The 26,970-nt window shown below is 35.7% G+C and overlaps 1 protein-coding gene across 1 annotated transcript in view; it reads left to right on the top strand.

The window, feature by feature from the left end:
- Window positions 1-254: 254 nt before the first annotated feature.
- The window catches only part of LOC111511075 (Friend leukemia integration 1 transcription factor), an 85,872-nt gene continuing 59,156 nt past the window's right edge, over window positions 255-26,970 (top strand). Inside the window, exons 1-3 of the mRNA XM_074174408.1 lie at window positions 255-1,337; window positions 23,574-23,741; window positions 24,663-24,779. Coding sequence (XP_074030509.1) covers window positions 455-1,337; window positions 23,574-23,741; window positions 24,663-24,779 — 1,168 coding nt within the window. The 5' untranslated portion in view covers window positions 255-454. The remainder of the gene's footprint in view (window positions 1,338-23,573; window positions 23,742-24,662; window positions 24,780-26,970) is intronic.

Raw genomic sequence — 26,970 nt, 5'->3', positions numbered from 1 at the left:
ATTCATTTATATCATATAGAGAATTAACTTAACTAATAATTCAGATTTTTTTCACGTTTATATTCAGAAAGGCAGATTTGAACCTGAATCTCAGAGGTATCTGTATTTTTATTTCTATTCATGTAACTACACATTATTATGGTGTCTCCAAGAAGTGTAAAAACAATTGAAACTGGTGAGGGGTTGATAACCCTCTCCTCATACACCTTGTGTATTCTTGCATATTTATTAAAAACTTGAAATAAATCAGTTTCCGCGTGTAACAGTGAGCGTCACTGCCGGTTCTTCCTGTATCATAGAGTAATCCGTGACAGCATAACCTAGAAAAAACTCTAAGACATCCACCGCGGGTTTTACCAACCGTTCGTCTCGAAAAATGCAAGCCACATTCGAATCCAGCGTTGTTAAGTTAAATTAGAATATTCCCAGAACTCCATTCATGAATCAGTAGGCTATGATCGCCAAACGCAAACGTGGTGATGATTCAACATCTCTTCGCAGTACATCCAACGATCGCGGGCAGTTCGCATCGAAGAAACCATGCGAAAAAAACTGCATTCGCTCGATTTTTCACGAATTGAACACATCTGAACTTTTGAAGCATCTGTTAAGTTCCCGCGTTACGCATCGAGAAAGCCGCGAAAAAACCAATGAGGCCGAGAAGACGCCGAAGAAGCATGAGTCATCTCAGGAGGCTGCGACCGATACACATGAAAACTTCATGACTAAACCCGCTTTTTGCTCGTTAATTTCTGATGATAAACGATCAGTTGCCGGTGATTCCGACATTTCCTATTTCTCTTTCGCGTCCGGTGGAAGTTACGGTGCGAATTTGCCCTCTTTTTTGGAGGTTAAACATGGAAGAATGGACGAACCGTGCGATGGGCAAAACAAAAGTGACAATATCCACAGCCACCTGCTCCCAAACAAAGTACAAAGCTACAGAAGCGTTTTGCAGAGGAATTCCAGTGAGGAAAGTGCTCGATCTGAGGATTTTTCACGCGCAAGTTCGCCTTTGTCGTCGAATATTTTGGCATCGGACACATTGGACTTTATTTTGTATGGCGCCGAGAAGGAATTGTGTATACAATCGCCTCCTCAGAGCCAAAACGATCCCGGTGAGTGTGACGTCACTGCAGAATTCGCCGAGTTGGTGCCTTTCGGGAATGAACCGACGGAAATGGAAACTTCAGACTTTTCACCAGTGGCGTCCGGTTCCGGTATTTCGAGTGAAGTGAACGAAACTGCGAAGGAAAGGTGTACGAATTATTCTGATCAAAATGACAGTAGTTCCGGTGACGAAGATGTCGACTGTGCTATGGTTTTAGTTCCTACTGGTGAGTTATTTAATTTTTGTTATTTGCAATATATAGTTTTCAGTTTCATCGAAATGACGATATTTACTGAAATTCTGTTCCATTCACCAACTGTTCCAACAACAAATATTCATCAATATTCTGAGAAATTCAAGACATCGTTTCACCAGTTGATGATGCAAAGGTCAAATATGGTCACTGGTCACGTTTCTGACATTCAATCAACTACGTATGTTTTTTCCACAGTCGGTTCTCTAACAGTTCTTGCACCTATTTTTATAATATAATTACATTATTGAGATGACTTATATATAATATCATGTACCTACTCTATGAATATTTTGGTGAACCAATCTTTGAAAAATATTTTACAACAGATATGAATACTCAATTGTGGGTCACCATCTTGTATTTTTGGTTTTCCACTCAATTATTATATTGAGTGTCTAGATTCAAAATTTGAAGCAGATACCTATCCTATCTTCAAATTTCTGGCTTGGAGATCCAATAGAACGTATTTCACTTGAAAATGAGGAATGTTATACAATTGGTTACACTTGCTTTCGAAATTATTTTTAACTATATCTCAATTATTACGAATACCAACCTATTTGTATATTTTTTTATGCTCCTTTAAGTGTTCCTTGAATGCTGCAAGAATGTTTATATGTCTACGAGTCAAATACACTATTCGATGTCTAATGTCACTACTCCACTCTTTTTTTTTTGATATTATACCTATAATTATTCAATAACCATACACGATGAAAATACACCCTAGCCCAGGCAAGGCCTTAGTAAGTGTTCCTTCATCACTAAAATTACTTAAATCACCTAAGAACACTGTTGAAACTACCTACTTAAATGGGATCTAGTAAAGTGGGACATTTATTTGTCAAATATTTGTATAAGATTGTTTCCATCATTAATATTCTAAAATCATGACGAATAATAGTACATTTAACAGCCTAACATTTGCTGCAATTTTTATACTTTTTAGCTGTTTGCATTTTCATTTTAACATTTACCATTTTTACTTTCTTGCATTATATTTTTACATATAATCTTACATGAATATATTTTTTTACATTTCTAACATTTAAGATTTCCACATCTTCACATTTTCATAACCTGAATTGCCTCCCACTGTTTTGATTTATAATCTGAATATTGTGAATCAAACAGTAATACCCACGCACAGGGTGTCCTTTGTGAGTTTCCTGAATTTTTTCAGAATGTTCAAATTGTTATTGACTGATCCTTGTACTGAAAATTTAATTATTATTTATCATTGAAATACGTTATATTGAAATCAGAACTGTTTTCATTTTGTCTAGCATTCTATTAATAGTTTTTTGTAGTAAGTAGGTATTTTGAATGTAAATTAGACTATTTTTTCTAATTCAATAGTAAAATCCACAACATTTTCATTAAACTACGAAAAAAAAAATCATTGATTGAAGAATTTCGTAGAATTAGCAAATATTTACAATATGGATGATTTGAAGTATATTCTGAGATGATATTATTGATTTTTGGTTATAGGATTATTGTGTTTGAATAATTTATATTCAAATATACATAAAAAATGTCAGGAAATATAATATGTTAAAATTACCCTCACTTAACCAACTGTCAATTTATAGGGCCCGAACATTCCATTGGATATAAATAGAAACTATAAATTTCGAGATAAATTGAGTATTGATAATTTCATACAATATGTGAAATCAACGGCGTAAAGTTCCAATATAAAAAACAGTAATGATTGTAGAACTAAACAATACAAAAAATGTTTTGTCTCGTTTAAATAGTTGCAAAAATTTACCTTTACAAAATACCAAACGGAATAAAATGAAAATACCAACAAACTTAAAAATCCCGTAAAAGATTTCTTTGAACGTTGACTAGGTACTTATTTAACTGACAAAATTCAAATTTCTTGCTCATTCGTTTGTCTGTAATTGGGATGAATATTATATAAAACATCCTAGGCATTTTTTTCAGATTTTTCCATAATTTCTTCTTGGATGTATTTTTATATCTTCTTATATGTATACAAGCGACCCATTTCGGAGTAACCGGGTATCACCTCCACCCCGGCTTAGCACAGTTGGACCGCCGCCCCGGATTTGTACAGCATCGTCATATTTTCCCAATTTTTATAAAACGGTAATGAATTATACAGATAATCAATCAGTCCATTGGTGAGAACCTCATGGGAATCAGTTAGGTAATGTTTGTGTTCAATGTGTTCAGACATACAAATAGAAGCGGTGGGAGAGCCTTTTTATAATATACAGGGATTGTTATATGCGTGTCCTGGAACAAAACTATGTATTTGATTGAACACTGTTGCATTGAAATGCTGAAAAATGCACAAGATGCTAAGTTCTATCATATGTGATTAACAAATTGATCACTTTAGGTATTTTTTCCGAATTCTTGTAACCAACCAATCTCAATTCAATGAAGTGCCATATTAAATGAAAGACATGATTTTTATTCATTGAAACCTGGAAATGTAGAAATTCTTCAGCTTGTTACGGAGTCTGAAGAGGACAAATACATTTTGATGAAGAGAATGACTTCCAGTGGTCTTTTACGAATAATAGTCCTCCAGATCTGTAAGTTTAGCAGCGCTAACATTGTGACAGTAACTAAAGTAATTGGTATTACTTTGGAATCGTACACCTTTCACAGAAATCACACGAACAATTGATAAAATCCTAACGTCAGATCACTGTTAGTAGTAAACGACATTATCCTTAGAATGTGACATTGCTTTTCTTGTCTGAGGATTTCAAAAATACAGTGCGGACGAAGGTGTGGACGTATACGAGTAAAAAGTTTCTCACCTATGAATTTTTTGAACTGGGCAAGTATAGAGGTGGTAATTTTTAATGAGAAAAACAAAAATGTTGCATTACTTGTCACCGAGAGGGTGCTACCAACTTTTTTCAAACAGTAAGGAGAGTTTTGTGATCTTGTTTATTAGACATTTCAAGTCTCTATTCCATGTTGTTTTATTTGTGAAAATCGGATCTGTCGTTCATGAATAACTGGCAGTTTTATATTTGTTTTGAGAATCTGCAAACAAATGACCAATAGTATAATTTCGAAAAGGAATATATTTAAAATTCACTCAAGTCAATATCAATAAACGATCAAAATTTGTTTTCAAATTTATTCCTTACATTATGGAATATTTTTGAGGTACTGTTGAAGTACCTCTTATTCTATTCATGTGCTCTGCAAATTACTGAGATTGTGTAACGTACACTTTAGCTTTCATGAATACTCACAAGTAATCTAAGAGCGTCATATCAGTTGATCTAGCGGGTCATTCTAAAGAATCACTTTTGCCGATCCACCGACTTAAATGATTGTCTTATATTCATTTTTGAACAAGATTGTCACATTGAGGATGTATCTATCCTTGCTGAAACGTAACATAAGTTGAAGACTCATTTGCATTTGTCAATTGTCCAAACTAGTAGATCTGCAGGCGCGCTCTTTTCAAAGGGTCCACCAAATCACCTGATATGATGCCTCCAGATGTTCTTGCAGTTCATGTCAGAACTCGTGGATGGAAAGAGAAGCTTGCAATGAAATTACATCATAAATATTTTAAATGGGAGAAAATAAATTTTCAACAGATTTCATAATCAGGATTGTACATTTTTGGAACGAACTGGAGTGAGTTTTGAATACATTCGGTATTGATATGATGATATTTATATTCATCATCTGTTTGCAGCGGAAGGTTGCATATCTTAATGAGGATCTAGAAGTGATTTCGAATTGGAGTGAAAGTAACCAGGTTCAATTCAATGCAATAAAAACCCAGGCACCGGTTTTCTCCAAGAAGATAAATGTCTCCAAACAGGATATGTCAGGTCAGACAATTCCGCTTTCTGCTTCGATAAGTTTGTTGAGGGTTAAAATGGACACCAATATGTCTTGGCACAATCATGTCGCTGGAATTGCAAAGGCTGCTTCTCAAAAGCTTGGAACACTGTTCCGAACCAGAAAACTATACACACCTCAGCAAATTTTGATGCTTTATAAAGCTCTGATCAAACCTTCTTTGGAGTATTGTTCTCATGTATGGAGCTCTGCTGCAAAACATGCCCTGAAGTTGCTGGATTCCTTCCGGAAAAAGCCATCCGCCTGATTGGAGACGCGAACATCACGTGCAACCTTGATAGCCTGGAACATCGAAGAAAGGTTGGAGATTTGTATCTCTTCTATAGATACTTTCACGGAAGGTGTTCGAGTGACTTGGTACATTTGATTCCACCCAGAGCAGTACATATCAGAAATACACGACGGACTGTGGCTGCTCATCGTTTTGAGGTTTAACTCAGTACACCTCAAACGTCACTGTTTAAGAACTGTTTAAGAACATCTGGAGAACTGCGTTTATGTGGAATAAACTTCCTGAGAACGTTTTTCCAAATGCATTTAATCTTCAGCGATTCGAATCCAATGTGAACCGCTCTGAGAGCGCCTTAAGGATTTTTCTGTAGTGCTTGTGTTTTGTCCTTAAAAAAAACTTCTAGTTACTCAGAAACGGTTGATCCGATTTCCAAAATCAACCAGTATTAGATACAGAGTTGAATCACCTATCAAACGAGATATCACAAGACTCCATTCTCGTTTGAAAAAAAAAAGTTGGTGGCAGTCTCTCACCAGTGGCGTATCTAGCCAGGGGCGCCCCCCTTGGACGCAGAAAATGTTTGATTATGGGGCCTCAGCCAGTCCTTCGCTCTTGCCGATTCACAAAATGAACATCTTAATTTGTATTCATTTATAGCAACAAATTTATCGCAAGTGCGCCCCCCTCAATAAATTCCTAGATCCGCTCCTGCCTTTCAGCTAAGACTGATGCAACACTATTGTATCAAAAAGTACTAAAAATTATGCCTTTTTAGGTAAATATTTTTCAACCTTGATAACATCTCGCGATAAAATGTTAAGGGAGGAAGACTTTTTACGTCCGTTTTGTATATTTCTATTAGGTATGGAAATTTTCTTCAATCACAAATTTTAATACTGTATACAAGTGATTGTTCAATGTTTCATGGAAAAACAAGGGAAATTATTGTTTTCAATAAATTGGTTACACATATTATAAGTCTGAGTTTGTTTTAACTCTCCAGAGTGTATGAAAATAAACTACTCAAAATTAATATAGAGACTTGTCCTTAAAATGCAACAAGTAAAAAAGTATGTATTATTTTGTTAAACATTTATAAAATAGTTTGTAGGTGCCTTTATTAAATTTAACTTACATTGTTTTCAAAATGCTGTTTGGTAATACGATTTAAAAGAAATACAAATGAGTGTCAAAAACAAATAAAATTTATTTCAGAAAAAAATTAAGAAAAATGTACATTAATAGTGAGTACGTTCACCCCTGGCTCTAAGAAGTTCGGCACAACAACGAGGCATGCTTTCCACCAAATTTCTAATTATTTGTTGTGGTAACTGCTCGTAAATCGTCAAAAGAGCATCTGCAACTTGGTTCAGATTTTGAAAGAGTTGATGATCCTTCAAACGTCTTTTCAGTTCATCCCAGGCTCAATAGGATTTAAATCCGGACTATTAGCTGGCCATCTCATAAATTAATATTGTGCTCCTCTAGGAAATTTCAAACGACCCTGGCTACGTGTGGCTTGGTATTATCTTGCTGTAAAATAACCCAGCGCCCATATTTTGGGCAAATGGGACGACATGAGGTTCCAATATCTCCTCTATGTAACGGACAGCCGTAAAAGTCCCTTCCCGAAATACCACAAGGTCCGTGTGTCCTGTTAAAGTTATACCAGCCCATACCATTATCGATCCACCTCCAAATGGAACAATTTCTTGCACACAGTCAACCAAATAGCGTTCATCGGGACGTCTCCATACCCGAGCACGTCCGTCATTGTTGAATAACATGATTTTTTTTCATTTGTAAACATTACTGCTCTAAATTCCAATTACGATGCTCTAGCAGGTCGTCTTGCGTGGAGTTGTACTTCGTGAAGTCGGTTTCGTATCGTTTGGTTCGAAATTCGCGTTCCCGTAGCTTCTATAAGGCGATTTTGCAGTGTTCTAGCAAAATCGGTGCGACCCCTAATTGCCCAAAGTCGTAACAAACGATTTTCTCTGCGGGTTGTTGCCCTTTGTCAATTGGGATAAGGGGCTCTTTTCACTATGCCGTAAATTTGGTAGCGATCCCAAGCTCTGGAAACCGCAGAATTACTCACATTAAGCATTTGGGCTACACGACGCCTTGAATACCCTACTTCGATCAATGCCACTGCTCTAGCAACTTGAAATTCGTTGAGGTACACCCTATCCTCCTTCTACCCAATACATCAACATTCATTGTTTAAATTTTAAAATTCAATACCTATCACGAACTAAAGTAAAGCGAAACTAAATACAGAATTTTTCATATTAATGATTTTGTAGCTAAAAGTACAAAAAGAAGTAAAAAAAGTAAAAAAGGTAAACAACAACCGAATGGAACATGAAAAGAATTAGTATGGAGTACATACTAGAAGTTTTTTTAATGAAATAATACATATTTTCTTACTTATTTAATTTCAAGGACGTGTCTCTATATTCATTTTGAGTAGTTTATGAAGTTCAGACAGTAAATATTTTGGTGGCGTCGCCGGTTATATAATCGCACGATTTACACCAGAATTTGTGTGCCAAATCCTTGTAGACATTACTATGAGTCTGAAAAGCATATTCGATCTCATAAACTGCAAGCCCAAAGTATATTTTTGAAGGATCATCTGATACCTCTCAAACATTAATAAAAAACAATAACCAAAAGTTGGGGAATAATTTGCCAAAAGTTTTCGTACGTATAAATTCAGATACACTCAAATATCTAAGAGCAATCCATTTGCTTAGTTTCACGGATAGAATTTTTGTTTCGGGATATCCGCCTTACTTACGTGAAAGACTGGTGCACTATCACACAGTGGCACTTTGCTCATTCCCAGGCATTCCGAAGCAATATTTACTCGAAGTTTCTCCTACAATGCGGCAAAGTTGTATAACACCATCTCTACAGACTTTAAAGAAAGTTCAATGAGAAACTTTAAGAAAAGGTTGAAAGACATGTTTCTTACACGACAGTGATAGGGCACGACATATGCAAAAGATTTTGGCAATTTCTCACATATCCGAATATAATACAAAATAATAAAGATACATACCAGTCGAGGTTGGGTTTAAAAGCAGCTCTCATAGCTGAACTCCGCCTATTCATCATGACTTTGAATTTTATTTAATTTTTACTTCTTATTGTGATGAATAAATACATATTATTATTATTATTTTTTCACCGCAGTGTGCGCTGGTCAGGCCCTATCCCACGAAGCTCCGATACATTCGGGAGGGCGCGCCAGCATAATCAACCAATGACCACTCCCCACACGGTGGGGTAAGTGATCATTGGGTCCGAGAATCATGTGCCCTGAGCAAACGCAGTAAGATTTCTGCCTTAGTGCGGCAAGCCGGTATGATTTTGAGATTCGAGAGTAGAGAAGACTCCAATAATCAGAACGACCATTTTGACAGAGTGATCTGGATAGAGTGTGCGGAGTTCGAAGAGAAAATCTCGATATTTTATCCGTTTTTCCTCCTCTTTTCTGACGATATTCGTCTCGCCAGGAGCTGAAAACTCCACGACAAATATCGTTTTGGTCTGGTGGTCGAGAAAGACTACATCAGGCTTATTAGCTTGCATGAGCCTGAGGGTGGAGAACGAATAGTTCCAATAAATTCGGCACTTCTCGTTCCCCACAACGGATTCAATATCCCCCGGAGCGTAGGGCAACACCGGTGTCTCGTCAATACCGTAAGAGTGCCGTAGATGGCAATATAGCACTCTTAGGGCCGCGTTATGTCGATGGATATAGGCCGAGACCGCATATGCTGGACATGCTGATAGCAAGTGCATTAGGGTCTCGGGCGCCTCGCGGCAGGCCCTGCACCTTGTGTCAGGAACCTCTATACCCATCACGCGACTGCGGTAGACTAAGGTGTTGAAGACACCATCCTGGCAAGCCATGATGAACCCCTCAGTTACCGACTTCAGCCCACTCGACCTGAGAAAAGCGAACGTCAGGCGCTTTGATAAGCCAAGGTCTTCAATGTTATTGAAGAAGACCCCATGCATTGGCTTATCTCTGTGTCTCCGCAGAAGTAAGGTGATCTCTGCGGATTTCATCTGAGCTTTTTGCTGAACAGGTTCCAACTCGGTGACAGAGTTGTCACCTCGTTCAGAGTCGAAAACTATACCGAGTTCATCAGCTGCTCGAGCAGCTGCCCTAAGGAGAAATGTTCCAATTCCTGCTCTCTCATGGTCACGGAACTGTCGGAGAAGAACAGAGTAGCTGCAACAAATATGCTTGCCGTTCCAATCTTACTCTACTCGTTTGGAACAGTGAAGTGGACTCGGGAGGAGCTGTATCAACTCGACGTAAGGACCCGAAAAATGATCCATCTCTATAGGAGTTTGCATCCCAAATCGTCCGTTCCACGGACAGTTCCGATGACCAGATCTGTCGAAGTTTGTGCTGATACTTGCCGCGGAGAGAGTTTTTCACTGCAGTTACCTCTTGTGAGTAGCGTTGTTCCACCCCGAGGTAAGTATACGTCTCTCCGGCATCCAGATGGTGTAGGATGCTTCCATCTACGAGCTGCACATCCTCTCCGTAGTCCCGCATCGTCCTCTTTTGAGATGGACCATTGCACATTTGTCTATCCTGAATTTCATACCGATAGCATGCATGTACTCTTCCACCACCCTCAAGGACTGATGGAGATCCTTCTCTCGAGAGGCATAAAGATTAAGATCATCCATATAAAACAGATGGGTGACCTTGTGCCTCCGGTTTCCGGGGGTGTCACAGTTACACTCTCGAGTATTTCTGAGCGCAACGGATAATGGCAATAGTGAGATGCAGAATAGAAGGGGACTGAGGGAATCACCCTGAAATACACCCCTTCTGAAAGTGACCCACCCTGTTTGGACTCTTGCTTGACCAGATGTTATGGTGAAGCGAGTTCGCCAAAGTGGTATCAGTTGTTCAATGCATCTCACTATGTTATCGGGTACCGCAAGGCATCTGAGCAAATGCAAGATGAGCTCATGCGAAATTGTATCAAATGCCTTTCGGTAATCGATCCAGTCCATAGAGAGGTTACGCTTATATTGTATTGAGTCCTGCGTTACACATCTATCGATGAGCAGGTTCTCTTTACATCCAGCGACTCCTCTCTTCGACCCTCTCTGCTCATATATTCGTTCGAACACTCGGTCAACTGCGGTGAGTATTCGTGTGTATAAGATGCTTGTAAACAACTTATAACACGAATTCAAGCATGTTATCGGTCAGTAATTCTTAGAATCGACAAATCTCCGCTTATTATTATTATTTTTATTATTATTACTAATTATGACTGGGATCTTTTCTAACCAATCCAAGAGTTTGGGATAGAAGGTTAGATAGATAGAAAAGAAGGCTTATAAAGTTGATAACAAAAAATTCTGCATGAAAATATGAAAATTTTGAATGAGATACTCTGACCAATTTGCAATGAATTCGTCAAGTCCGCCAATTCATATTTTTATTCATTTCACGATTCCTAGAAACCTTTCTTTGAAATTGGACCAATATCGAACGGATATCGAAAGAAATCTCGGTCTTTGAGACAGTGTAGAACATAATAATTACCTTGATGACTAATCCAAAAGGTATGCGCGAAGACGAAGAATGTGGCCGATTCTTGAATGAAATTATTGGTGGTCTGGACGGTCATCAACTTTGAAATACATCCGTAAAAGGTAAGTGGGGTGATGAAAGAGAACAGGATAGATGCGAAAAATGTTGAGACTGCATATCGTGTGAACGATATCTGCTTCAATTCCATAACGAATGTTTGAAGTACAAAATGGATAGGAAAAGTGTTTTTTGCATTACTCAATGTCTGTATAGAAGTATTTGTTTGGAAAGTTATTTTCTTTAATGTAATTCAATGTTTATATTAGAATAGCTGTTTCGAGAGTTTATTGTATGATTTCCACTATAAAAGGTTTCACAAAAACCGCGACACGTATCTAGAAATAAACAGATTCAATAATGGCCAATTATTCAGTTCAGCTTGATCGTTCATAAGATATTGGGAGTTTTTGAATTTTTTTATTTCCATACTCTCCAACAGGTCAAGTTTCCAACCTTTCTTCTGGAAATGGAGGGGCTTGAATTCATGGTTGAACTCATGTCCCTCTGTGATTATATGAGTGGCATATGAGCAATTCATTTTTCCATTCTGGAAACTATTTCTGTGTTCCTTTATGCGGGCTTTGAACGTTCTTCCAGTTTGACCTATATAAAATATCGGACATGACCCACATGGTAATTTATATACTCCCGAATTTTCTGAAACTGAACTTTCATCTTTGCTATTCTTGATGTGCATGCCTGAGTTGTTGTTGGTTTTGAAAGCAATATTTACATTTTTGTTGTGCAGAAAATCTTAAATATTTGTAGTGGGTTGGCCTAAGTAGGTTAAGGTTCTACAACTTTCATTCCCATCTCTTCGAATTGGGTAAACTTCTTTCAAAGCTTGGCTGTATAACTTTTTTGATAATAGAGAATGTATTGGACTGCTATTGTAACCATTGTTGACGGCTATTTGTTTTATTATGTTCAGTTCTTTATTGAAATTCGCCTCTCTGACAAGGGGATATTTATCAGTCTGTGGATCATATTGTTCACTTCACTTCACTTAAAGTTCTTGGCCTTTGCTTCCAATAGGCGCATTTAGCCAGCTCGATTCGAGGGGGCGCAGCTGTCTTGCACGCAGCAATGCTGTCACCCCTTTTTTTTCTAACTTTTTTTTCTATTATTGTATAAAAACACTCAAAAAGATTTTAGAGACTTCCAAATTTTTTTCAGATTCAACACATTAAATTGTTAAAATCCTGTCTCCACGTGGACATCCGGTCCACCCCGGCCTCCAACCGGCGTGAATGGGGACAGGAGTTATATAATCCACTATAACACTCCCACGTGGACATCCGGTCCACCCCGGCCTCCAACCGGCGTGAATGGGAGTGCTGTTTCTTTACAATACTTATAAACGTTCACAAATAACTTTTAAATTAATGCTAGCACGTTCTATGACGGCAGACATATACAACACAAACTGAGCTTCGTCCCCAACAATGGCGTCCGCGTGCCTTCTTTGTGGACGGTCGCTGTCAACATATCCGTCCACCACCACATCAGGAACGAAACTCCGGATCATATTGTTGAATGCTGCTACTTTTTGCTGATACGGGTGGGTGACGAATTATGAATGAAAATTTTTTGCCAAAAAAAATTATCCTATCAAATTTGTCTATTTCTAGTCATGTGTGTCGAAATAACCAATGAAACCATCATTACACTGATAACTACCCATGGATAGTTTTCACGGGTAGTTATCACTTATGTCATGACATTGCTAAGCAACCAACACAATAAAGTTGTTTGACATTTCAGTAATTCAATTTATTTCGAAAATGTCACTTCCTCGCTTTGGTGTTCAAAATGATGCGGCAATTGACAAAATCATTGAAGAAAATACACCAAAAAATACTGTCAATAGTAAAAAATACACTTGGAAAATATTTATGGAGTTTTGTGACGCCAGAAAATATGAATTGGATGGAAATCGTACTCTCGAAGAGCTTGCATTAATACTCAAGGATTGGGCGATTAATATGAGAAAAAAGGATAGCACAGAGTTTAAGGAGGCTACTGTTAAAACCGTATGGAATATAACAAGCAAATTATTACAAGAAAAGTATTACAAGGAGTATAATATCATGCTAGACCCCTTTAAAAGTGTTGCATTCAAACAAGCGCGGAATGCACGCGACGCAGCACGAAGAAATTTACAAACAGATCCCACTAAACGCAAAACAAGCTCAGGAACATCATAACCAAATAATCAATAGTATGCGTGGAAACACCTATGCAGTAACCGAGGCAAATACAGCAAGATCAACGGAATATCATTATACGAATTGTTCTTTTAATAACTGTGTGTTCAATAAATAATTTTGTTCGAATTGCAAAAAATTTTCTCACCGAATATCCCTCGAACATTGATAAATAACTCATAATTTTATCACAACTTTCCTCAAGCACGTTATTTAAGGTAACATCCCTCCGCTTTCGGCGTCGGGATGTTACCAAATAACGTGCTTTCGAAAACTGTGATAAAATTATTTCGTTAGTTATCAATGTCCTTGGGATATTATAGCTGATAATATCCGTATGTGCTGGTTTAAGATAAATTGAAAAATCATTTTTGTTGTTAACTTTCGTTATTGTCAACTCCAAAACATTATAGAGTCGTCCTTTTCCATCTTCATGGTAAATGTAAAGAAGAGTGGAGAGAATTGTAACACGGTTTTTATAAAACCTTTTATAGTGACAATCATGAAATAAACTGTATTAATTAGTTTTTTTAAATAGATTCTGTATAAAAATTGAGGTTTCCATTGAAAATAATTGAGTTGCTAGAGGAATTACTATAACGAATAGATCTGTAATCTGAAAATGATATATAATAATAGACATTTGTTACCCATTAAAGTTAAAAAATCATTATGTGAAACGCTAGTTTTATCAGCCTTAAATTATGATGACTCTTTCTACGGCCCTAATTTAACAACACTCTATAAGAAAAAGATGCAGAAACTGCAAAACTCATGTCTGAGATTAATCTACAGTACTAGAAGACGACAAAGGGTTTCTAATAAATTGAAAGAAATCGGGTGGTTGATATGAATAATAGAAGAAAACATCATGCTGTTGTTCTCTACTAATAATTAGAAAAAAAGTTCTCTCTTACATAAGAAAATAACTTACCATACATATGTACATGATCTGAATATTTGAAATGAAGGCCTACTGACTGTACCTTCCTTTAGAACGGAATATTTTAGACGGTCATTTGGCTACCAAATCTATGCTCTGTGCAATCCGGTTCTGAATATTATAGGATCACAAAATGCTCACAAATTTAGACAATTTTACAAAGAACATCTTCTTGAATCTCAAATTTTATAAGAATGATTTTTTTTCTTTTTTTAGTTTTTAGCGAAATATGTTTTTTGTATCATTACACACGTTTGTTGAGGTTAAGTGGAAGAATATTTTCTGTCGTGTTTACACAACAGAAAATAAACTTCGCCCTTCATTTCCATATATGAACCTTGATTTCTAATATTTATTGTATTCTTTTGAATGTGGAAATAATAAAGACGATTATTATTTTTTTTCCACCGTAGTGTGCGCTGGTCAGGCCCTATCCCCCGAAACCCCGAAACATTCGGGAGGGCGCGCCTGAATAATCAACCAATGACCACTCCCCACACCGTGGGGTAAGTGATCATTGGGTCCGAGAATCATGTGCCCTGAGCAAGCGCAGTGAGCCAAGAATTACAGCCTTCTGCATTTGTGCGGCTAAGATTTCTGTCTTAGTCGACGATTATTATTATTAGTGAGCACTTTATATGAAAATTGAAATTACAAAATATTGAATAATGATATCTTTCATTGAAACCACGTCGCATAACCACTGAGATTTCTGCTTTAAAAAATTCATCTCTTTACCCGATTGTCAAAAAAATGAATGAATATCTCAGAAAAGACGAAGAACGTTTTGGATAAACCCATCACAAAATATACAGGGTGTTTCATTCGAAATAAGAAAGTTGTTGCCAATTTCCGATATAACTGTAAGTGAATGTGTGTTGAAAATATTTCATATTCAGACCATCATCAATTACCTTTTGAATGCAAATTTACAGATTCCAAATCGCTGCATTTTTCGTTTTAATTAGTAGCCCTCACCAAGAATTATCCGGTATAAATTCAATTGGTTAGTCACCAATATTAAAACATGATTGCGGAAGTGATTCATTTCACTACTGTAAATATTTCTGAGAAAAATTAGTTATTAATAATACAGGAGACGATGTTAGTCACAATTCGAAATAGATTGGAATATAAACCCTTCACTTACTGTGTAACGATATTAATTACTGGAGTCATTTAATCGTTTTTCATTTCATAGTAAAGGTGGAAGATCCTTATTGTTGCTGACGAAATCAATATTTTAAGTTTATTCGTATTAGGTTACCTTCTGTATTGCATCTCTAAATTATATTACGGGACTGCCTGAATATCGACATTGCTAAATATTATTTAGAGAAAAACTTTTCTGCTTCTGTTAACAATGTGTACCTGAGTTTGAGAACACATAGATTAACAATAACATAAAAAATAATAGTTTAAAAACCTAAAAAAACATGTTTTGTAAAGCTTGATGTAATTAATGACTTTTATAATTGAATAGAACTAGCCGATATTTGATGAAAATCCATATTAAAACTAATTAATACAGTTCATTGTATGATTTTCACTATAAATGGGTTTTACGAAAACCGCGATACGTGTTTCGCTATAGAATAGCTTACAATAGTTTACGCTTGAGAAATCTATTGTAGAGCGAAACACGTGTCGCGGTTTTGTAAAACCCTTTTATAGTGAAAATCATACAATAAACTGTATCAATTAGTTTTAATGACTTTCAGTAAGTCTGAAATTAGAATCAATGTATTTAAAAAAATTATTTCGTTAAAAAAAAGCGTGGAAGGCTTTGAATTATATTTTTATTATGGCTTCAAAGTGGCAAACAGCTCCTAAACAAGTGTTTATAACAATTATTATTTAACACCCCACACTTTTTCACATCAAAATAAAATTTTTTGTAAATAGATTTATTCTGATTTCAGACTTATCAAAATTTATTAGTAATATCAAGCCATAGGACTTAGCGATGTTGAACACAATCTTAAATCAGTTTCGAACTATTTTTTATTCTTCAGTTTGTGTTGCTATCAAAGCGTGTTTTTTCAGTTTTTTTAAACTATTATTTATTTTCACTTTTCAGTTTGCCTTGCTATTTCAAGCTATTGTATTCCCACCGATTCTTGATAAGTGTACAAAGTTTAAAATAAATCTGTCTGTTGAAAGTTAGTCAAAATCGAGTCCAAAAGAGTCGGTTTAAAATAAATCTGTCCGTTGAAAGTTAGTCAAAATCGAGTCCGAAAGAGTCGGTTACAAACAAACATAAAAGTGAAGCTAATAAAAACGTGTTGAAAAAGATAATGTGTAAAAACTCTTCTGAATAAACATGCAATGAATGAAATTACCTGTGCTTATACAGTGTGGTCCACTAAGTGTGCAACAAATGGGAAACTTTTATATTATCGATTTCTCAGAAAATTTTATTCTTGACAAAAGTTGGTGCATGTTCCAAAACTATACCAAGTGTACCTGAAATGGCTACATGACAAACACCATACAGAATAGGCCAAAAAATAAAAAGTTCGTTCAAGAGTAAAGTACACTTATTCCAAAAAATGTAGAAATATGTTGAAGAGAAAAGTTGCTCAGAATTAAAAGTTATGTTCAGATACGAAGTCATGGCCTACTATTCGAATTGTTTTTTCTTTTGGAAAATTTTGAATTACCTCCGTATGATACATATTTTTACTATTTTGATTTAATATGTATTTGAAGTAGTCACAATGAAATAAGTTTGGAGTATTTTTTATCAAATTAAAGTGTATTTGTAAAATTTACTTGGATTTGTATTTTTTTTAGGTGACCGTCAACTTCATGTTTGTTGCAACGATATTTAACAGAACTCTAGAATAAAACAAATACTCTTTTTAACGAGGCAAATAGTTTACTAAGTATAATGTTCATATGAATAAACTGTCAAAATCTATTGTGGATAGCCATGAACAAAAAAAAACAATAAGCGATAGTACAGAAAAATACAGTAGGTAACTTAACAACTTAATAGGTGCTAGCAATAAAAGTTATCGAAGCGTCTCTGTATGTCCACCTTCTCTTTCGATGCATCTAATTGTTCGCTCATAAATTCGTTTAATATAGATCGCAACACATTAGCGAGAATATTTCTGTAATGAACTCGTATTGAAGTTTCAAGCTCATCAACATTATTAAAGGGGCGATCTCTGTAGACTGTTTGTTTTAAGTATCCCCATAGGAAATAATCTAGAGGTGCAAGGTCTGGAGAACGAGGAGGCCATCGAGGATTGGTATTTCGTCCTAACCATTTATTATGAAATGTCCTATTCATGTCCTAGTAGAATGGGCTGGACATCCGTCATGTTGGAACCATAACTTTTGCCGTTCTTCTGATACCATATCATTCAAAAACTCTCCTATTTCAGTTTCCAAAAAGTTCAAGTACCTGTCACCATTCAAATTCTTGCGAAAAAAAACCGGACCTAGTAATTTATCATTTAATATACCACACCAAACGTTTGTTTTCTGATAGTATTGATTTTTGTTGTCAATAATAAAATTTGGGTTGACATCTGACCACCATCTGCAATTTTGTGATGATAGAACCCCATTTGTTGTAAAAGTAGATTCATCTCCAAACAGAATACATCGATGAAAATCTCGTTGTTCTTCTATTTCACTCTGAATCCACATGGAAAAATCATAGTCTCTTTCTTGAAATGTACAAATGAATGTTGGTTTGTAAGCATGGTACTTATGTTTCTTGAGAATACGCTTCACAGAGGTTTTTTTATGCCGGTATAATCACTAATTTTTTGGGTGGACCTTCTAGGATTTTCCACTACTACTTGAAGTACGTCAAGCTGGTTTTCTTCTGTGGATACAGGTTTCGTACGCTCCGTATTATGTTTATATTCTAGTGAGCCGGTCTGTTTGAAATTCTTAAAAGTTCTACTTACTTTTGAATAGCAAATTTGTTTGTCTGGATGCCGCTCATTGAAAATATTTGCAGCTTCGCGCATTGTTTTATAACCATCATCACAGATTGAAACTAATTCTGTCTTTTTAGTTTTTCCTTAAGGACAAATATGAAAACGTTTTACATGCAAGTTTTAAGAAGCCACACTATCAAACTGCAGTATTGTTTTAGGGCGTATGTGTTTTTTGTTCATGGCTATCCGCGATAGATTTTGGATTGTTTTTTAATATCTGTTCTAGTTGTAGCATTGTTGTCAGAATAAAAGAAATTTTATACTTTTATTGACAGTTTATTCATATGAACATTATACTTAGTAAAGTATTTGCCTCGTTGTTTTATTCTAGAGTTCTGTTAAATATCGTTGCAACAAACATGAAGTTGACGGTCACCTAATAAAAAATACAAATCCAAGTAAATTTTACAAATACACTTCAATTCGATGAAAAATACTCCAAACTGATTTGATTGTGGCTACTTCAAATACATATTAAATCAAAATAGTAAAAATATGTATCATAAATATGTATATGAACATAACTTTTGATTCTAAGCAACTTTTCTCTTCAACATATTTCTATATTTTTTGAAATAAGGGTACTTTACTCTTGAACGAACTTTATATTTTCTGTCCTATCCTGTATGGTGTTTGTCATAAAGCCATTTCAGGTGCACTTGGAACATGCACCAACTTTTGTCAGGGATGAAATTTTCTTTTCTGAGAAATCGATAATAAAAAAATTTCCCATTTGTTGCAGACTTAGTGGACCACACTGTATATCGGTTAAATACCAGTTTTCAATTCTATTTGTTCATTCAGTAAATGACCTGAATTCTCAAATCTAATAATTTCTAAACATTCTAAAAGATTGCATTTCAAACTTCCTGTACTTCTGAACTCTTCGATTCTTTAGGAAAAAGTTCTCCCCGTTTGACCAACATAAAGTTTTGTCAACTTATTTACTCCTGATCTATCCTACACTGAAGATTTTCAATAACAGTATATCACAGTTATCGTTGCTTGAATTATTATTTGTTCTGTGAGCCACGTCCCCCAAGAATTCCTCATTTAAAAAACGAGTGATAATATTAGTGGGTTCACCAAGATATGACAATGTCCGATAGCGGACGCTATCGTTTATTGAACTTGGATAAACCTGGTTCTGGTCCATTGATATATTATACACACTATCATCTCCAATAGCGTACTTGGAACTTTCGGAATGAGACACCTCATCAGCACCTTTTTCATAACATTACAAGACGACACACTCATTTATTCCATAACATTGCGACTTTTTGTCACCGCATAAGACAGATCTACTCGTGTCGCGATGACAGTACGCTTATTTGATTCAACCACAATTTTGTTTGAATTGAAAGGGGTATGTTTTACAGGAGAGATTAGTTTTTGAGAAAAGCTTTTCTACCATACATATAACTTCCTTCATCGTTCCGCAATGATGTTCTAAGATTTTCCCGAACCTTTCAAACTATTCTCGAACATTTCACAACATTCCGGAATTTCCTGGAGTTTTGGAATGTTGTATAATGCTCTCCAACACTCTCGAATGTTCTGTACTATTCTAGAACCTTCTAGATGTCCAAAGTTCCAGCACACATACCATCAAAAAATCGCCCTTCGCACAAGCTAATGTGACACGAAAGGATCAGATCAGATTATCCAATTCAGGCCAAAAGAAGTTGGTAATCATCGAACTATAATGCTCGCCGTTGACAGTGATGACCTGGCCAACGTCATTATCAAAGAAGCATGGACCGATAACGCTGCCAGCCCAAAATCCACACCTAACAGTGACTTTTTTTGGATGCTTCGAATGTTTTTGGATCTCATGTGAATTGGTATCGTCCCAAATTCGCTCGTTCACATACTCATTCATCCAGAAATGGGCCTCATCGCTCCAGAAGATTTTTCGATGAAAATTGGGGTCATCAGTCGCCAACTGCCCACAGCCCATTCAGCGAACACACGTCGTTGTCTATGGCGTTTACTTTCAGTTCCTGGGTCAGTTGAATTTTATACGGGTGCAGGCCCAAATCACGACACAAAATTCGCCAAGTTGTGGTTTGCAAAAGTCCGAGTTGGAGACCCCTGCACTATTATACGAAACGATATTACGTGCTGGTGTACTGGCAAATGGCGTTACAATTTCTGATTATCGCCAGTGTCATCAATCCGGCCCGCGACAGCCAATGATTTACTGTCATCAATCTGGCCCGCGACAGCCAATAATTACCTAATTGTTGTTACTATTGCTGTGATAAGTTGAAGAAGAAAATACAGAATGATAATTAATCGGTTTTATTCACTTGCAAGGTAAAACTTAAGGACAGAAATGATGACAAAGAAAACTTGACTTAAGTATCTAAGTTTAAGCATATTAATAACTAACAAATAATTGAAATGAATCACAGTAAAACAAAAACACTAATGAGATTTATGTAATTGTGATTTTCCACCGACAATACTTTGTAGTTGTGGATCAATTTTACTTGTACCAATTATCAAAAGATATGTAAGATGCTCATCGGTTAATTGAGATCTGAAAACATTCTTTGTGTACTTCATCTTGGAAAAAGTTTTCTCACACAAGTAAGTAGTACCAAAAACAGAAAACAACCCACGACCAAATTTATGCAAATTATCAAATTATTCCAGTGGAAGACTCTTATAAAATTCCAACAAAGATGAATTTTAATATTTGTTCTTAAGCATATCACTGTACCGTAAATCAATAATTTCCATTTGGACTTCCGGAGCCAGGGTTTCAATGTCAGAATCAAAAGGATTTTGAAAAAGCCTAATTTCATTCGCAATGACATCAAAATCTGAAAAACGAGTATCAAAATTTATCTTTAAAGCACTTGAAGTTTCGATTGCAAAACTGACGGGAAATTCAGTCTCTGTAGTGTGGCTGAATATTTCACATGTTTCAAAATGTGTGAAACATTTTTTACGTAATTGCGATTGAAATAGTATTATTTTCTGCCTGAAGGATTTGATATTGGTGTATAAATCAGGGAGAAGCTGATTTTCTCCTTGCAATCTCAAATTCAGTTCGTTCATATGATTTGTCAAATCGACATAGAAGGCTAACTTCCACATCCATTCACCATTTTCTAAATCGGCAAAAGGGCGCTGCTTCTCATTTAAAAAAATTTCGATCTCTGCTCGAAGTTCAAAAAAGCGCTTAAGGACTTTTTCGCAACTAAGCCAGCGTACGGCAGTATGATATGGTAAATCATTTTCTCCAATATGTTGACTAAACTCGCGGAATTGTCGGTGATTCAGCCCAGTGGATCTGATGAAGTTAACAACTGATATGACTGGTTTTAGAACTTCAGACATATCCAAACATTTTCCGCACAAGGATTGTTGATGAATGATACAATGTAAGACTAATGGTTTTGAACCACCATCATTTTCTACAGCTTTTGACACAAGTGCAACCACTCCTTTATTTTTACCATACATATTTTTGCCTCCATCAGTTGTTATAGATTTCAAATTTGTCCATCGAAGGTTCTTTTTATTAATGGCATTTTCAACTCCCTTAAAAATATCTGCCCCAGTTGTCGTGCCGTGAATACTTTCAATATCAAGAAGTTCTTCATACACTTCATAGCTTTTATCTACTCCGCGAATGAAAATCAACACCTGAGCAGTATCTGACACATCCGTTGACTCATTCAATGCTAGAGAAAACCACTCATGATGTCCATTTTGTCAGACAGTTGAGATGATATATTTTCTGCGATGTCTTGCACCCTCCGAGCCATGGTGTTTGCTGACAAACTGACACTTTTAAATAAATTTACCTTTTCGGGGCATATTTCTTCGGCTACTGCAATCAAGCGTTCTTTTATCATTTCTCCATTGGTGAATAGTTTGCCACGTTTTCCGATTTCAAGAGCCACACGAAAGCTGGCGCGAGTTGCAGACTCTTGTTCAGTATTCGCTTTGGTAAACAAAGATTGCTGCGATTTGAGTCCGCGTTTCAAAGCTTCAAATTTTTCCTTCCGCAAACTTCCTGTATACTTGGAGTAACTTTGAAGATGTTTCGATTCATAGTATCGTTTAATGTTATAGTCTTTGAGAACAGCTATGGTTTCATTACAAATCAAACATAGCGCCTTCTTACTGGACTCAATCACAAAATACTGAAAGTTCCATTTTTCTTGGAACGTTCTGCATTCACTGTCGATTTTTCGCTTCTTTTCCGTACTAACAAATCACACATAAAAACAATAAGTCAAATCAAAATACTTTTATTGACGGGTGTTACTTTATTTCACAATAGACAGTTTCGCTTCCTTCGCCTTTCCTACGCAGACTAACTCGCAGTTGCGCCGCTAGCCTTTTTATATGCAATTATTACTGCCATCTCGAGGTGAACGGAATACACTAGCTAGAACCAGAACTTTCTCGAACCAACGTGGTAATTCCAAATATTTAATTACGCCTAATGCCACCTAGCGGGTAGCTGAAAAAGATAGTACATAGTACCACTACTCGCCACTAGATGTCGTTAAGTGACACAATACACAATAATAATTGAAATGCAAAAAAAGCGTAAGTTTGCTTAGGTCACGCACTTTGCGACTATCCTAGTCTAGAAATATAGTTAAGGGCAGAAATTGGCCCTTGAAACAAACTGAAAAAATCATTATGGCCCGAAGGCTTCAAAGTTTGCAGAGCCCCGGTCTAGTGTCGTACTTATCCGTATACAAGCTTGAAGAGTTGTAAGATAGATGGCAGCATCAATTATGAATTTGAATATAAATTATTGCGCGTTATCACAATTACCCCGTTATCACATTTACCCCACTTCACCTTATATTAATACTCGAAACGTCAATTGTATCAATTTTTTATGAGAATTTGACAGATATTTAGAAATGTGCATTAAAAAAAAAGTACCCAATTTAATTGTATTTATGGCTCAGTATTTTGCATAAAGTGGCTACCACATAAGAACTAGATATGTGCTATCTCGATCTTTTATTTGGAACTATTTAAGATAAACAATCTTACGGCACAATATCTGCATGTAACTCCAACGGTATGGACAGCCCACCCCAAGATAGCTCTCAGGGAGCAAGAATTTTTTCGATTTACTTAATACTTATCATTATATTCCGACCAAAATTACACGAAACCTTTGTAAATTGTAGCCTATATGTTATTCTGATATATAAACTATATTAATGTAAAGTTTCATCTAAATCCGTTCAGTCATTTAGTCGTGGAAGAGCCACGACTAAATGACTAATGACACACAAACTTTCACATTTATAATGTCAGTATAGAAGTTGTAGAAGTATCATTGTTTTCAGATCCTTTAGAATGGACCAGCGCCCACATCAAATCCTGGTTAGAATGGAGTACTAGGAAATTCTCTCTTCAACCGAAACCGGACCCAGAAAATTTTCCCGGAACGGGATCCGAGATTTGCGATTTGAGCAGAACAGATTTCGAAGTCAAAGCTGGTAGTTCCAGGTCAGGTAGGCTTGATATATTTCGTACAGTTTGGAGTCGATAATAAAAACAGTTCAGAAAGTTGACAATAACCCATAGATTAAATACAAATTTAAAAAATATTTGTTGAAAAGAGTTGTAGGGTTTTTCTTACAATCAAGATCTTCAGATGATGTGGTGTTGCAGGTTTTTCCGGGTTTTCCTGCAGCTGAAAAAGCAAATGCGCCACTGGAATCAATGAAGTCGCCCCGGAGCGCCAATTATTTTTTATTGTTGTATTTATTTTATTCTTAATGTCATAAATCAAAACTATTTAACTATTTATAAATACTTTTTAGTTAGGAAATTAACTTTTCATAATTCTTTTATCGCCCAGGCGTTTAAAATAACTATCTGCTTGGATTTTTATGTCATGCATCGGCTCATGCATCGACTCAGAACGGGATTCTCCTCTTCACGAAGTTACACTGTTATTTTTGTTTGTCGTTTTTTTGGTGTTATTAATAAATTTTATTATTTGTAAACGCTGTGTCCGGCTGACTAATAATTCACCTATCATTATCAAGTATAATGGGGTCAAACCCGAAACCGGCCGTATAAATAAAATCTACCAGTGGTATTTAGACAAAAGTGTTTTTTATTCATTCCATTTAAGTGATCGTGAATTACCATAAAGTAAACAAGTCATCAATCACACATATTCTTTCAAATGAATAAACAATTAAGGTGATATCTCACACACGTTATATTTCAATTTAAAGGTAGGAATGGCTTAAAGAAATACCCTGTATATGAGGTATAAAGTTGGTTGTTGAAGGTGTAGGTGATTGTTGAGTCGGTAATTGTTAAGTTGGTGGTTGTTGGTGTATACTAATCATAATAGCGACCTGTAGATCATCTTGTCATTTGACAAATGTTCGAAAAACTATTTACTTTTCTTTTTACAGGTACAATTCTTGCCAAATACATAGCACACCTCCGGCATAGCGTAACTGGGAGATCGAGTAGCCCTTTGAACGTGGAATGTAAAGAATTTGATGACGAAATAGATGAAGACGAACAAGGTGAGTTGATTCATTCACATACTCACATATTCATTTTAGTTTCTAATCAGTCGTTCATCCCACACAATTTATTTGTATTAAATATATGTAAGGACTCGTTTTCTGGTCCAGTATACTAAGAAAATCGATCGTCGATGATAGTGATTCTACTAACAGAAAAGATTTATGGTGGTCTTCTCTAGCAATTATTTGGCGCTTGAAAGGCTTCATTTCATCGAAAAACCCACCACGTTTATTTCCAGCTATCGGAGCGGTTCTCTGCCACCTTGACTATTCGCGGAATTGTTTTTTGTAGAAGCCGACAAAATGTGTTATTGTACCGACGATATTAATGAATATAATCTTGATTGGGTAATGGATTTCTCTTTCGGATAGTTTATTGTAATGAAAGTTGTCACGAATATGATTGTTGAGAGGTTTAATTTTCAGAAATGTACATAATCGAGGGAAAGTTGATTTAATATTATAATAGGAATGCAGCAGTGTAGAAGGTTATGCTAACATTTTTTTTGAATTTCAACTTAAAAAATACACATAAATAGAGAATGTTCGTGGACAAAACAAATGTATCATTTTCATGAATATAAATATACAGGGTGTTCCTTAAACACATGCTAACATTTAAGGAGGTAATTCTTAGACCCATTTTAAGGAAAAAACGTCCTATGGACGTATGTCCTAAACGCCTTAACTTTTGAGATACAGGGTGGCAACGTTTTCAAAAATAATCAGTTTTTTAATAATAACTGAGATAATTTTGTAGACATCTTTGGCATATTTGGTACATATGTTCCATGTCTCAAGGCGCATTTTCTGATGTACAATTTTTTTAATTTTCTCTACCAGTGGCGTACGTACGAGTTTTGAAATGTATATTTTTGGCGAAAAAAAATACTACGCCACTGCTTTATCTTGAATTAAAATTTATTTTTAAAATCTCCATACATTTTTGAGCACATTTGATTTGCTGGGTTTTTTTTGTCCGACGCATGGTTTTCCCTCAAAAAATTAAAAATCGCTTTTCTTAAGGATAAATTCCTTAAAAATCTGCTCATTTCAGTGTAATTGTCCGAAACCATTTGAATACAGTTTATCCTAATCGTTGGATAGGTCGCGGAGGACCTCAGCAATGGCCAGCAAGATCCCCCGATCTCAACAGTTTAGATTTTTTTATGGAGTCACCTTAAAACTCTTGTGTATAAAACTCCCGTTAATACTTTGGAAGATTTAAGAGAGCGAACAGTTGTCTCGTGTGAAACTATAATACGCCGGGAATATTTGAACTGGTGCGTAATTCCATGCGTAGAAGGGCGGAAGCATGCATACTAAGTGCAGGTGGCCACTTCCAACAATTTTTATAATCAGTTTTGGTATTATTACTAATTAACAAATTTGTGCTATTCGTTTAGACTTACTGTCACAAAATAAAATAAAACTCGTTTTTGTGAAAAATTTATTTTTTTGCAGATTATGTTTTCAAATATTATTAGGGAATTGGTAATGCGTTATGAAGCAATTTTCAGATTCTCATTCATTTTAGAATTGATCTAATTTCTTAATTTGCTTTCTGTCGATTTTTATTTTTTTGAGTGAAAATCATGCGTCGGACAAAGAAATACCAAGAGATCAAATTTTCTCAAAAATAAATGAGGATTTTAAAAATGATTTTATTTTGAAAAGAAAGCATTGGCGTAGTACTTTTTCCCCAAAAATATTCAATGCGAAACCCGTAGGGATGCCACTGTTTGAAAAAATACAAATTTGTGTACATCAGAAAATGCGCCTTGAGGCATGGAACATATGTACCAAATATGCCAAAGATGTCTACAAAATTATCTCAGTTATTATTAAAAAACTGATTATTTTTGAAAACTTTGCCACCCTGTATCTCAAAAGTTAAGGCGTTTAGGACATACGTCCAAAGGAAGTTTTTTTCTTAAAATGGGTCTAAGAATTACCTCTTTAAATATTAGCATGTGTTTAAGGAACACCCTGTATTTGTTTTTAATTTTGTGAAAGCGAAATTATCTAAATTTGTGCTATCTGTTCATATTATAAAAAAGGAGTGATAACGAGATGGAGGAAATTGTTGATTCTGATGAAACCAGTGGTAGTGACTTGGAACAACAGGAAATTATGATAAATGAAGAAAGAAATAAAAATGAAAATTATTTAGGTAAGAAATTGAATT

Source organism: Leptinotarsa decemlineata, unplaced genomic scaffold (assembly GCF_025532065.1).
Source record: "Leptinotarsa decemlineata unplaced genomic scaffold, Ldec_3_MD MMD2_tig00000576_RagTag_RagTag, whole genome shotgun sequence".
NCBI lineage: Eukaryota > Metazoa > Arthropoda > Insecta > Coleoptera > Chrysomelidae > Leptinotarsa > Leptinotarsa decemlineata.
This window is presented reverse-complemented; position numbering and strand designations above follow the sequence as displayed.